The sequence below is a fragment of the Ictidomys tridecemlineatus genome, chromosome 11 (assembly GCF_052094955.1).
Source record: "Ictidomys tridecemlineatus isolate mIctTri1 chromosome 11, mIctTri1.hap1, whole genome shotgun sequence".
Taxonomy (NCBI): domain Eukaryota; kingdom Metazoa; phylum Chordata; class Mammalia; order Rodentia; family Sciuridae; genus Ictidomys; species Ictidomys tridecemlineatus.
Window position 1 is genome coordinate 59,090,226 of NC_135487.1, and position 14,892 is coordinate 59,105,117.

General features: G+C 37.4%; 1 protein-coding gene across 4 annotated transcripts in view; it reads right to left on the reverse strand.

Annotated features, from left to right (window-relative positions):
- Window positions 1-4,944: 4,944 nt before the first annotated feature.
- The window catches only part of Cryz (crystallin zeta), a 31,299-nt gene continuing 21,351 nt past the window's right edge, over window positions 4,945-14,892 (reverse strand). For all 4 annotated transcript variants that reach the window (XM_005330679.5, XM_040288872.2, XM_078026497.1 and 1 more), the window contains 5 exons: window positions 14,261-14,312; window positions 9,954-10,103; window positions 6,494-6,595; window positions 6,306-6,401; window positions 4,945-5,866 (listed from right to left, as the gene is read on the reverse strand). In XM_005330679.5, coding sequence (XP_005330736.1) covers window positions 5,705-5,866; window positions 6,306-6,401; window positions 6,494-6,595; window positions 9,954-10,103; window positions 14,261-14,312 — 562 coding nt within the window. In that variant the 3' untranslated portion in view covers window positions 4,945-5,704. The remainder of the gene's footprint in view (window positions 5,867-6,305; window positions 6,402-6,493; window positions 6,596-9,953; window positions 10,104-14,260; window positions 14,313-14,892) is intronic.

A 14,892-nucleotide genomic window follows, 5' to 3' on the forward strand; every position in this document is an offset into this window, starting at 1 on the left:
TTCATTTCTGATTTTTTCTATTTGTCTTTTTCCCCTAAAAACTTTTAAAGACATTTTGTGGAGTTTCTAAAAATTCCTAATAAGATTTTGTTTCATATGATTTTGAATTTGAGAGCATGAAGGGAGAATGTTTACATAAATTTGATGAAGATTTTCACTGTTATCGTTATTGTTTTGGTCATACTGTGGATTAAACCCAGAGGTGCTTTTACTGCTGAACTACATCCCCAGTCCAGTCCATTTTTTATCTTTTATTTTTACACAGAGTCAGCCTAAGTTGCTGAGGTTGGCCTCAGACTTGCATCCTCCTGCCTTGGCCTCTCCAGGAAAGAATCATTTTAGAATTCCTTTATATCCCTGAGGAGAATGTTATGGTTTTCGTTCTAAAGGTCCTGTATGATTTTTTTTTTTTTTTGTAAATCTGGTCACTTACATTTCATTGCTTTTTAAATTACTAATTGCAATATTGCAGCTATGAATAAGACCTTTTCCCATTATATTTTCTAATTGTATATTAATTTTTATACATTTATTTCACAGTCATCTCTCTGAACTCCTTAATAGTTTTTGTTGTCCTTTTGCATTTTTCCAGGTTTTGAATGACATAACAGTAAGTAATAATTCTTCTGTGTGTTATTTTCCAAATCTAATTGTGCAAAATTTAAAAGACTTAAAGGATATATCTTATTAATTGTACTCTTTTGCATAGAAATAATTAGTATCAGTGATCAAAAGTTCTTTTGTTCAGGAAAGTTTTCTTGAATTAGTATTTTTCACCCGGTTTTTGTTTATTCTATGGTATACTTTTCTCATCTCTTGTTCTTCTACACTTTGGGAACAAGTTTATCCATATGACCAAGAAAGATTTATGTAATTATGTTCATTTGTACCTCTTTTGGGAACTTGTATTTGGAGTTCCTTTTTAAAATTTTTTGCATATTTCACAATATTCCCTTTTTCAGTCCTCCCCCTTTTCTCAATTTACTCTGAATGACTAATAAAAATGAAATATTAAATACTTCCTTGTCTAAGAGTGCTAAGTACTACATAGTAATTTTCTTATTGAATTCATACAATCTCTACATCCACCTCATGTTATATGCTAGGAAATTGAGGCTCCAAATGATATAAGTAATTTTCTTAGGATTTCACAGCTGGTTATTAATAGAGCTAGGAATTAAAGCCAGGTTTCTGTCTTTCTAACCCTTGTTCTTAGAAGTATACCCCAGAGTTTCACACACCTGTGGTCCTCTTCTCTGTCAATAAGGGAGCTTATAGGACCTGTTCCTGTAGTGAGGTGGCCTCTTGAATAACTTGTATCAATTCTAGTGCCTGCTGGACTAACACATGAGCATCTTCTAATCCAGTTCTTGGGTAATCTAGCATTGCTAGAATCAGACAAATGTTCTTTGTCCAAGTGTTGTACCCTTTCTAGCATCTGCTACAACCTGGGAGATCCTCTACTCTCCGTCCCTGTTTTCTTGGTGGTGACTGTACATTTGTTAGTCAGGTTTCCATTACTGGAAAAAAATATCTTTTCTAAAGAGAAAAGGTTGATTTGGGTTCATGGTTTAGGAGGTTTCAGTCCATGGTTGGTAGGCCCTGTTGCTTTGGGGCCAGTGCCAGGCAGTGCACCATAGCCACACCGCATGGCAGAGGAACATGAAAGGAAAAGAAGCAACCAGAGTCCCATAATCCTCTTTTAAGGACATGTCCCCAGTGACCTAAAACTTCCCACTAAGCCTTACATCTTACAGGTTCCACCACCTCCCAATAGCACCAAACTGGGGACAAAAGCTTTAAAACATGGATCTCTAAGGAATGTTTCAGATCCAAAATATGGTAATATCCAAGGGGACACATTCCTTCTCCTTCCTTTATCTGAAGCTACATTGAAAATTGAAACCTGTAATTTCCAAAATGCCTATGAAAGCAACAAACTGAAGGAAACAGTGGAGTGAGCACAGATGTCAACTCCAGATACCATAGATGATTTCTAGGCAATAAGGGTATGAGTTTCCAGCAGAGTAGCCCCTGTGTCCTTGCTAAAAACAGTGACTGAGTTGAAACTTTTTCCTACTCATCGTGCAGCTAATTTGTTTCAATAAATCAAATGATTGACATTGGAGTTAGAAATTCCAAATGGATTTTAGCATAGGACCACTTCTTTAGCTTGCTGAAATGTTGTAGTCTTCGTGGGTATTTTTACATGAAATTGAGACTGAATAAATGAAGAACTGCTAATTTGTGGTTATGTTTAGTACCTATTTAATTAATGTCTATTATACAACGGTTTGGGGAATCAGCATTAGACTTACTTCTAAAGAATATATATGGACTGTCCTCATGTATGACCTAAAGGTCATTGATGGACCACTGACAGATTAGGTAGGAAGTTCCCATAATATGCATCCTATTAAGAACAAAAAAAAAGCAGTTTTTAAATGGTAGTTTTTAAAAGGGCTGCACAAAAATTGATGCTATTAGAAAGAGATGACCAAGGGTTGAGCTAAGTTGTTTTCCTATCTGTGGCATGTGCTTGAGGAGGCTGAGAGAGCCAGGTCAAAGTGACCTGATGGGTTTTGCTGCTCTTAGCAGTTATCTTTTATAGAAAAAAGCTCTTTGCACTGTGAATTGTAGAAGCTGGCAGGGAGCTGGCACACATATCATTTCTTACTTCAGTGAAGCTGAGTTAAGGACACTGAAAAATGCTACCTGATTTTTTTTCCTCTTTCCAAAACACCCAATTTATTTTTTGCCACTATCACCAAAGCCACTTAGATGGAGAGAGCCAACAAAAGCATAAAATGTGTTGTTGGAAAATTCAGGCTATATTAAGTGCCTTTGCTCTGTGTCCCCATGTTATCCCATGTGAAGTTTGGTTATATGTGCTAACATAAAATCATCATGTTTTATTTATTCATTTGCATAAAATTATGACAACTTTAAAGGAGATTTCCCTCAATAATGCAGGTAGGATTCATCCAGTTAGATGAAAGCTGTAGGAGCAAAAACTCCTGAGTTTTCCTGAAAAAGAATTTAATCTCAACGTTGCAACATAGAACCCTGCCTGTAATGCCATACTGCTGGCCTTCACTTTCTAGCCCCAACTTCATGAGTGGTTTCCTTCAATAAATCTCTTTATAAATATATGTCTTGGTGATTATGTTTCTCTGGAGAACCTTGTCTGATTGATACACTCCCTTATACTCTAACATTTTATTTGTCTCATCTCTACTCAACTGTAAACTCAATGTTGTGGACCATGTCCTATGTCTTTGTGTTCTCAAATTCCACCAGTGGAATTTGTAAGTACTTGGTGAACTAATGGATATTCACTTCTTTCCAGAAGTCTGCCAAATCAGGGGACACATAACAAGTGACACAAAGATGACAAACAGGCCCAGGTTCTAGAAATCTAGGGAGGATGAAACTAGAAAGCAGGGAGTGCACTTGCTACAGAAGTCAGAGGTGCAGTGAGCTAGCATAGCCTGAGACCTTGGAATTAAAGTTTAGGAATCTGTGGTTTTATATCAACAGGTTACTAAAAATAATTGTCAGCTGAGTTTGAATCCCCTAGTCCTGTGACCTTCAGCATGTTGCTTCACATTTGGGGGCTCCCAGAAGTTGTTTAATTTGCTTGTACAAACATAGTTAGGAGTTGCTAAGAGCCACAGCCAAGTAATATGATGCATGGCATTTTTGGTTGAAAGGTGACACCTGCTAGCCATTGAGATGATATGATTATGTTAAGATTTGCATTCATATGGATATTGGACTCCTGCTGTTCACCTCAGCCTGCTAGGACTCCTGGAGAGTTCCCATTGGTTGGGGAAGTACAGTAGGAGGGAATTCCGGGGGAGGAACTTGTTCTGGGGTTCCAGGAGAACACAGCCTGTGTGGATCGGCTTCTTCCTGGGCGTGTACGGGGTATTGGTGGCAGTTTCAAAAATACAGTTTGTTCCTGCTTGAGTGGCTCGTAATTTTGTGCCCAGCCAGACTGCGGCAAGGAGTCAAGTCCACAGAAGTAAAAGCAAACAGAGAAACAGAAATCCAGAAGGTTGCCACATGAAATAATGCTTGCTTATTCCACATATTATTCTCTACTTGACAGCAGTGACAGGCACAGGGGACTATGTAGTAGTGCAAAGCCCTAACTAGTGAATGTTGTCAGCTGGAAGTTAGGAGAGGACCAGATATAGAATTACAAGGATATTTGTACAGAAAATGATTCCAAAGCTATATAATCATAATCACTGCCATTAATCCATAGAGCCTGGCTAGTTTTGCCTTCAATATTATCTGAACTGTATTAATGACTTGGTGTTAAGATGACTGACAGGTTAGCTCATTCTATGGATCAGGTAAGTGTACAAACACATTAAACTGACTTTTACAGAATAATTATTCCTTTGTCTTTTTGCCTAGAAAAGAATCCCCTATTTTTGAAAAACACATAAAATGCTAGCCTTCTGATTAATAATACTGCTTTAATTCTTTTCCCCAAAATGTTATTTTGTAGGACCGATAACCTGTAAAAGAAATAGCCTATGATCTCAGACAATGATAATAGCAAACATACTTCAGCCACAGCAGAGAGAGCCAGAAGCCAATTTCTGGAATTAGCAGTGCTTTCTGTTCACTACTAAAGCAGGATTACATGTTTAGACTAGAAGTTGTCATTCAACAAAACAAATCAGATAAGATAACCAAGCATATAATATAATAAGAAACAGAAGGATGTGTTCATGGGAAGGAAAAAAAATAATAAAAAAAACAAACTTTAATTCCTTGAACATAATGCTAGTGATTACTAAGGCCATCTTTTTATTTAGTTCAGATAAAGAAGTTTCAGAACAGAATACTGTAAAGTAACCATTAGGAGTCATGCAGAAATGATGTAAGACCAGTATTGCACAAAGACACACTAGACAAATACACAGCTAATATTCTATAGGATTTATTACAGAATTAAAAAAAAGAGCAGATCATTCTTAGTGTACAAAATTAGTGAACTTATTAATTTAAATAACAATATGTGACCCACATCACAAAACCTAGTAACTCTAAATCTACTCTGAAAACCCAATGAATCAAGAAATACCTGTTTGGTGACTCTGCACCTAGCATCATGGACTAAAAGCATGAAATGGTAATCAATTAGGAATGCAGTGCATATTTTAGTAGCTTGGGTATTACTGGGAAAACTAAAAAAATTTTCTCTAGGTATTACATATTTTTGCCTTTCCAAAAGATTACAAGTTCAAATGAGATTAGTATGAAAATGTCTAGAGAGTTTCAGGTCCATTACAGCTATGGGGTAATCAGAGAAGATTAGTGAACTGTTGATACAAATAAGTAGGCTTGGAAATCAAAGAGTCTTATGCTAAATTTGCACATTTTAATCAAGTGGTAGAATCACTCAAGAATTTCTGAAATCACACTAATGCCATATGACCACCAACATGCTGTTTCCCTACTATGACGACTCCTTAAATTGAGATAGAAGAAGGCATATAAAATATGGCTAGCTACAAAATAAGTTTTCCTCCACTTTCTCTGTTCCCTAAAGAAAAAAAAAATCCTGTTTTTTAATATGAGAAACTCACTAAGTCAATTGAATGTTAATTAAAGGAACTGTAGGCTAAGTCTAGAGGACAGAATGCCTCCTAGTTGAACAAGAAGACCACAGAAGAAGGAATTATCACAAGAGAAGAACCATTTTTCCAGGAGGCCGACTACCACGAATGATATCCTCATGAGCCTGGGCCACCTTCTCCAAGGGATACTGAGATCCTACCACAGGTTTCAACCAACCAATTTCCATTCCTGCTTGAAGGGCTGCTGCAGACTGCTGAAACTCCTCCTAAAAGAGAGCAAAAATATATTTTTTTTTGTAGTAGACTATATGACTTAAGTTTTAGAAGCTTTCAAAAACTTTAGATTCTAAGATTTATATCACAAACAGTCTCCTACAAATGGATGGCTTTTGTCAATTTGTCCAGAACTACAGAAAAACTAGTTCTCTAAAGAGTAACAATAAGTTCCATTTGCCTGGGATAGTGTTAGTTTATAAAATACCTATTGTCTTGAATAATTACTGGTAGTATCACCTTTCTCTTTCATGAGTCTTGACTTGGGTAATAAATTGTACTGTTGCCTTCATTACCCATCAGGTCACTTAACCTTACCCACTCCTCTGGTCAGACGACCAAGCTTAGCATCTACCCTAACTTCAGGCTATCAGACTAGGCAAACTGTACCAATGTCCAAGTTAACAAAATTAGAAGCTCTTCTTCTCCTACCTTGGTTGATGCAAATAAAGTGATTCCACTTATACTACACTCTTTGGTCATGGTGGCCCGTGGGTTTATTTCAATAGGGCCTCTGCTGCCAACAACCTATTATGAAATAACAGGTCTACAGTCAAAGATTGCTGCAGGAGAGCATTAAACTGCAGTAAAACTTTAAAGTGGAAATGAAAAATACTTACTATTACTTTTCCTCCAAATGACAGAAGATTCAAATCATTACTAAGATTCACATTAGCTAACATTTCGATAATCACATCAATCCCCTTTTCACCAACAGATTTCTACATAATAAAAAAGAATGGCGAGTAAGATAATAAGTGAAAAAACTGTAAAATAGCTATTATTTTACAGAAATGCACTTCAAGTGACAATGACATATAAGATATGTTTTTAAGAATAACAATGTAAATTTTAAAATGATCTAATTATATAATGATGATGTAACTCCAAGGAACCAGCCACAACATCTAAAATGATAAAGGTTTCTCCTGGATAAATTGATGTAATGAAATAAAGTCTCCCTGGAATTTTCAGGTGCATATAAACCACTTTTTACTTAGCCCAAGATTTCACATCTTTAAAATGTCTTTTACAAAGAAATGAACAAATCAAAATCCATAAACCCCAGAGGGCTTCCATTTTTATTAAGTAACAAATACTCTGGTGTTGCAGGATTTGTGTGTGTGTGAGTGTGTGTGTGTGTGTGTGTGTGTGTGTGTGTGTGTGTGTGTGTACATGAAGTTTTGTTCCAAATGGTTTACCATCTGATTGTCTCTGATTGTCACACTAATTCTTTTCTTTTGGGCTCTGAGAATTTGGTTTCCATCTGGCTCTTTTAAAAAGCTAGTACATATCTACATGATATTCATTTTATCAATAAAAAAAGAATATCCATGGCAGATACTATACTAGAATGCAAAGAATGGACATAGTGAGCTAAAAACAAAGTTAAGAAGAAAGAGAAAATACTAGGCAGAGCTGGAATGTAATGGCCTAAGCACTATATTAGCAGAATAAGCCATAAATGATAGAAGAAAAAAGTTAAAAAATTGATTGCCTGCAACCACAGAGGCAATGACTTGAGCCTAGGGTATGGAAAAGAATTTTCTAAGCAAAAAGAAAGGAAGGCAGGTGAGAGAAGCCAGACAGGAGAAGAGTAAGTCTCAATTTAAGATACCAAAAATGTAAGGAACTGATAAGTCAAGGATTGGAACTTTAGGAAAACTGACGTATGTATCTGGATGAGGAGGAGTAGCAGGGAGAGGAGGTGCATGTTATTTATCTTTCTGTTATGTTAACAAAACATCAACTTAAATAAAAAAAAGGTTATTTGGGCTCACAATTTGGGAGGCTTTGGTCTATGGTCAGTTAGTTACCTCATTGCTTTGGGGCCTATAGCAATGCAGTATATCATGGTGGGGGGTGCATGATGGAGCATGCTGCTCACCTCATGGTGAGAAACAGAAGAGTTAAAGTCCTAATATCCCCTTCAAGGTCAGGTCTCCATACCACTGAAAGATTCCCACTAGACCCTATCTCTGAGAGGTTCTACTACCTCCCAACAGTGACACAGGCTGGGGACCAAGCCTTTCATGCATGAGTCTCTGGGGATTGCTCCTCCAAACCACAGCACTGTGGGAGAGGGGACTGTAGAATTGATACAGATTGTAACAACACATTGAATGCCATATTAAAGGATTTGGAATTTGTGCATCGATTCATGCACCAGGCACTATTTTAGGCTCTGCAACAGCAGTAGGGACTGAGGGTCAAAAATTCCTTTTCTAAAGCAGTTGCCATTTTAGCTACTTCTGGGTATTTTTTTAAAGGAAGAACACAAGTAAGTCTGATTAAAAAGTGGAAAAGACAAAAGGGGCTATTAGCTAATCTATAATTAATAGTCAAGACTGAAGAAATTGAGGCCTAAACTAAGTCACAGGTGGGTGGAATAGATAAAAAAAGGTCTGTATAAAGGCATGTCAGAGGTGAAACTGGCAGAATGAGGTGACTAACTTGGGTGGAAGGGAGAATGGTGATTAAAATAAAATGAGAGTTCCTATCTTAGGTGAGCAGACGAGTGGTGAGGTCTAGCAGTCTAGCAGCATGAAGGAATGGACATCAGGCCAGAGTCAGTTCTAGAAATCAGCAGCACATGGGTAAAACCTGAAGCCCTGGGACAAATGAGGTTGATTAGGGGAAAGTCTAGCACATGAAAGAGAGAACAGGATTAAAAAAAAAATCACCAGGGAACATCAATATTTCATTCATATAAAGAGGAAGGTGAATAGTCAGAGAAGCAAGAAGAGAATCAGCTTTAAGGAGATGTGGTCAGGGTCATATGCTCCAAAAAATCAAACAGGATGAGAACTGAGATAAGACAAGCAGACTGTGACCTCAGAGGAGCAGTTTAAGAAGCTGGAATGGAAGCAAAACTGCAATCGGAGGTGAGGAAGGAAAAGCAGTAGTACTTACTAACTTCTTTAAGAAGTTTGATGGAAAAGGAGAGCAAAGAAAAGAAATGAGATGATAGGTTAGGAGAGTAATGTGTTTTGAGAGTGGGAAAGACTTAAGTAGAAGCAATCAGTGGAAGGGAAGGAAGCTACAAGACCTTATGGACTTGAAATCAGATTATCGCCAAACAAAAAACACATCTGCAAAATAGCAGGCCATTTCCATCTTTGTAAATATTTTTGGAGAATGGTATTAGGATTGAGTAAGGGATACTAGGTCCCTGGACATATGACCAAGAAATCTCTTTGATCAGTTTTTTGGTGATATGATTTAGTGATAATGAACTCTCACTTGTGTTTCTCCCTAGTTGATCTATTTTAAGAAGTATTCAGTACCTGAGAAATCCTAATTCTTTCTAACATAAGGAAGTTGTGGTTTGAGGATTAGCAAAGTAATCAGTGTTTAGCAAATTGCTACTAGAGTGCAAATGGAGAACTTGAGAATTGACCGGAACTCTGTTAATATTCAACAGCCAACTAAATACTACCTCACCACTATGGATGACTCCTCCAGCACCCAGTTAACCAATACTTTATAGATAAGAAAACTAGACAGATACCAGGTATCTCAACTTGCATGGAAATTTTATATCAGTAGAAATTATATTAAGGATACCTCATAGCTATAAATACAAAGCTATAGCTGTACTTACAATGTGATTTGCATTAAAGAGCATCAATTTTTATAGCCATAAGACTTTAGGAATATTATATTTTATTTAGTACATATACACAACACAGAAATGATAGTAAAATCAGAAAAATGAGACATCTGATTTTTAAATTAATTAAAACTTTAAAACACAAATAAGCATAAAAATACAGTCATAAAAAAAGGAAGCTGGGGCTGGGGATGTGGCTCAAGCGGTATCGCGCTCGCCTGGTTCAATCCTCAGCACCACATACAAACGAAGATGTTGTGTCTGCCGAGAACTAAGAAATAATAAATAAATATTAAAAATTCTCTCTCTCTCTCTCTGTCCCCCCCTCTCTCTCGCTCTCTCTTTAAAAAAAAAAAAAAAAAAGGAAGCAAAGAACCTTAAGAGAGTAGTTGGTAAAAGAATTAATTAAAAAAATTTAAGTCTCCAATCAACAATGTTAGACTTTTGTATACTGAAGAAAATTTTACCTTAATTTTGTCAATATAATTAACTTCTCTGTGATTAAATACTTCATGGGCTCCATTTTGCAAAACAATCTTTTGTCCCTCCTCAGTACCAGCTGTGCCCAAAACCTTTAAGCCATAAGCTCTAGCAATTTGGCATGTCGCTAATCCAACCTGAAAAACAAAATATAACACAATAGTTATATATTTTCTGCATTCCTGAAAACACTCAATAAACATTAAATGAGCTTCAGGTCCTTCTGGGATTTAACCTATCTTTAAGGAACTTAGCATGTAAAAAAATAAGAAAAATAGCTCACTTGTATTGAGTGCTTATAATGTTCTAGGTACCATGTTAAATACTTTCTATATACTGCTTTATTCCATCCTCACAATGATCCTAAAGTAGATATTATATCTGTCTGTATTCCTCATACAAGGAAGCTTAAGTTTCTTGCCAGGTACTGTGGCATACACCTGTTATTTCAGCAACTCAGGAGGCTGAGGCAGGAGGATCTAAAGTTCAAGGCCAGCCTCAGCAACTTAGCAAGGCCCTATGCAACTTAGCAAGACCCTGTCACAAAATAAAAACACAAAAAGGGTTAGGAATGTAGCTCTGTAAAGTACCCCTGGGTTCAATCTCCTGTACAAAAAAAAAAAAAAAGAAGAAGAAGTAACTTGCCCAAGTCACATACAGAAAGAGAACAGGAGCTGGACCAAATCATATCAGACTACAGAACATGAATTTTTAACCATTGTATCAAAATTGAAATGTTTGCTTAGCATCTGCTTTGTGCAGAAGGTATGGGCTTTAAAGATGATCTGAAAATGCTCACTGACTTTATACTTCAACTAGTTAAAAAAATACTAAATAACAAATAAGGCCTATACCATTTAAATAAAAGAGACAGGTACATGGGCAAATTAACTGTGCTACTCAATTATTGAGTGTTTACTCTTATGTTAAAGATGATTAATGTAAGAAACTTAACATTCTAGGGAGAGGGGAAAATAATTAACACATCAATAAATAAACAAATAAAATAAATTCAGAAAATGGTAAATGCTAAGAAAAAAATAAAACTGGCTACTGGGTTAGAAAGAAATAAGAAAAGGGGCAATTTAGGTCATCAGGAAAGGCCACTCTTGAGAAATGAGGCTCGAAGGAAGTGAGCAAGAAGCCACATGAACATCTGGGCAGCCACTGGGGGGGATGAGGTAGGTAGTGAACTGGGTGGAGTGGGAATGTGCCTGAGGTGTTCAAAGAACAGGAAGAGAGTCAATGTGACTCAGGCAAGGGAGAGAGAGTGGAAGATGAGTCCAGAGAGACAAAGAGAGGCCAAAGTGACAGGATCTTAGAGGTAAGATAAAGGCTTTGGATTTTATTAAAAACTATGCAGAATCACTGGAGGGTCTAGCAGTAGTATATGATCAACTTAGACTTTAAAAATGGTCACTCCAATTATATGCAGGGCACAAAGAAAGAAGAGAGGAAAGGGGAAGAAAGATCAGTTCATAGCTGGTGTTAAGAGAAGAGACGAAGCTGGCTTGGACTAAGGTAGTGGCAAGAAAAAGAACAAAAACAATTCAGATAGCTAGAGGCAAACTGATTTGACTTCCTCACAGATCAAATGTGGAAGGCAAGGAGGAAGGTCAAGGACGTCTCTTGGGTCTTTGGCCAGATCAACTGGCTTTATTAACCAAGAGCATCATGTTTGTGAAAGCAAAGTCCACTTGGAACACACTGGAGCTGCACAGCACTCCCAGAGGAGGGCAGAGTGGGTATGGACTTGAACCAACACACCAACAAATGCACATCATCATCTTACAGGTGGATGAAGTCATTAGAATGCCAGATAAAGGTGCTTAGTACAAAAGAGAAAAGTAATTTAGGATTATAGAAAAAGGAGCAATTATTTAAATATCAATACCAGGAAATAAATTTTTTACTATACACCAAATCAATGGTATAGATAAACGTCACAAACTTTTATGAAATCTTGACTTAGTGCTAATGACATTTGGGCCATATCATTTTTTTTTGTGGTGGGGAACTATTCTGAGCATTGAAGGATGTTTGACAGCATCCCTGGCTTCTGCCCACTAGATGCCAGAATCCTCTTCCCCAGTGTAACAACCAAAAATGTCTCTAGACATTGACAGGAAGAGGAAGAGCAGATGATGTGGACTCACTCCCCCATAAGCCAATGATAACTACTGATCTAGAGGAAGGATTTGGTTGGGCAAGACAGAAAATAATTTAAATGAACAATGATGAGAGGGAAACTGATTAAAATTGTAGCAATCACAGACTCCCAGGACTGAAATAGACCTTAAAGATTATAAAGCACATGGGAATGATGATCTCACTCAGTCAGGTTATGGCAGGCACTTATGGGATCTAACCAACACACCAACAAATGCACAGAACTCACAAACACAGTATGCTATTGGGTCATCAAAACGGACTTTTGCTACTTTGATTTTCAATTAAAAATCACAGACCTCAAATAAAAACCACATTTTAAAAAAATAAAGATTTAATGTAAGTATATTTCCTTGTGCTCTGCTTTGAAGGGTACTTGCTAGCTTTGTAAAAACACTGTTTATTCTCTTCTCATCAACAATTTTACCAGCAATACTCTTTCAAAAGATTATGCACCATTATGTGGCAACTATTTTTCTTGTACTTATTTTGCTAACACTAAAATAACACTCCCCACCAACATATCAGGACAATAGCTGTGTTTATAAATCCTACACCATTTTAAACACACAACATAATCCCAAAGGAATTTGAATTAAATGAGGACAGAAAGTACAAACAGAAGCAAGGCAAAACCCAGCACTCTGTTTCCCTCTGATAGGGCAGGGAGGATCAGAAGCGCTTCACACACCAGGTCGCCAGCCTATCCCTGCCAGGCAAGGATTTAACAAACAGCCAGCTCCAAAAACAGTGTGGATTTTACCTTAAGAAAAAAAAAAAAAAAAAACATGGTGAAGCAACTGGGCTTTTTACAAGAGAGTAAGGGAATAAAGAGAGATTTTCTTTAAACTCTTCTCCTTCCTACTGAAATCTTTCTCTTCTACACAGAGCATAAGGTCACTCTCAGAAAGCCAGAGCAATTTAAATAAATGCATGTGTTTGACAGACCTTCAGTTATTTAGGGTTAAATTTAACCTAACCCCAAAATAGCCTCTTCTCTGGAGCTAAACAATGGGCATTTTTGACAGAGCTTATCTGTCATATTTTCTTAAGCCCCATAAAAACAATCTTGGTGTTTTTAGTAAATAGTCCAAGCAGTGAAGTCCTTCAGAATTGATCTATCCGAGGTATACAGGAAGCTAGAGTCATCTGAAGACATAGACAAAAATGCACTGCCTTCTCTGAATCACATGTCCGTTTTTGGAGGTCAGGATACCATTCTCATTATTCAGGGCATAATACACCACATAATAGATTACTTTTTACAGTGTACTCTCCAGAACACACAGTGCTCACAAAGGGTTAACCAGCTTCCTCAAGGTGAGCCACTTCAGCCTGGGCCTTTTATTTTGAAAATACAAAATCTTGTCTCCAAAATTGCCAAAGCCTTTCTGTGCAGGATAGAGGTCATGTGGATTTCTTGTTAAATTCCAACCTCAGAGCTCTAACTTTTCTTCTAAGCTCCTCAGAGGCCCATTGGCAGCCAGGTTCTTGAAGAGGTTTCTGACAGCTTGGTGCTGGTGATTTCTGTGAAGGGCTTATTTTACAAGTTCTGAGCCCTGGCCCCCCTCCCCAACATTAGCATCTTAAGCCCTGGGTTGTGGTGTTAAGGACACAGCTGTATACCGTGCACTCCATGAATGTCATCAAAGCACAGCAGGCAAGAAAGGAGGGGAGGCAAAAAGGACTGAGTAGTGTAGCTTCTCGCTGCAGTCTGGGGCCACACAGAGGAAGCTCTAATGAGTTTTATTTCCTTATCTAAGGGAATACGGAATTAATATTAACCTTTAGAACTGTCTGAAATTCTCAATAAATATTCTTGTAACATGCTACTTGAAGGCAAAAACAAAGCCAGTTTATCTTGGCCCACCCCCAACATAGGTAAAAAAAAATCTTAATACAGACATTATAATGAGGTGCCCTGTGGAATTTATTAGCTAAAAAAAGCTCATAAGGTAATGACAATCACCTTCAGGAGGCTGGATTTTAAAAAGTTTCACCATATAATGGGAACAAAAGTGGCCCTGACTGTATTTATAAATTTGATTCTTAAAAAACAACTTGAACTCTGTGAAACCCATATACCCAAGCTCACTTTAAAACATAAAAAAAAAAAAATACTTACTCCTCCACTAGCCCCATGAACGAGAACGCTCTGTCCAGCTTTCACACGGGCACTGTAAAAGGAAGGAGAGGTTCCATCTCTTTATTCTTTGAAGATAATTAAATGCTGGTGTTTTGTCATTATCTTTAAGGCATTTCTACCCTTAGTTCATCTAACATTTACCCAAAGAACAGATACATCCTGAAATACAGCCCAAAATATTCTTCACACTCCACAGGATCAAATAATAGGAACAGATAAAGGGAAATATTCAGTTCATATATCTGTTCAGCAAATGGTTACTGGGGGTCATTATATGCCAGGCACTGCGCTATTTCTGAGAGGCTACTGTCCTCGTAGATACATTAAGTGGAACTGCTGAGCCTCGAGGAACTGGAGTCTCTCTTCCCAGCTTCCCACAGAAAGTGTCTCCAGGCAGGTTTATTACAGCTAAGTCTTCATTCTGTGGTCCAGAGTAATACTCAAGTAAACACAGAAGCCAACCTATTTTTGGCCAGAGATAAGAAAATATTTTTGCTTCTCTTTGCCTCTGAACATCAAGAGGCACCAGCCTCTAGGCTCTGACTTCAGAAAACAGTGCTGAGTCAGCAAAAGACTTACAATAAATCCTATCACAGAGGTCCCATGCCATC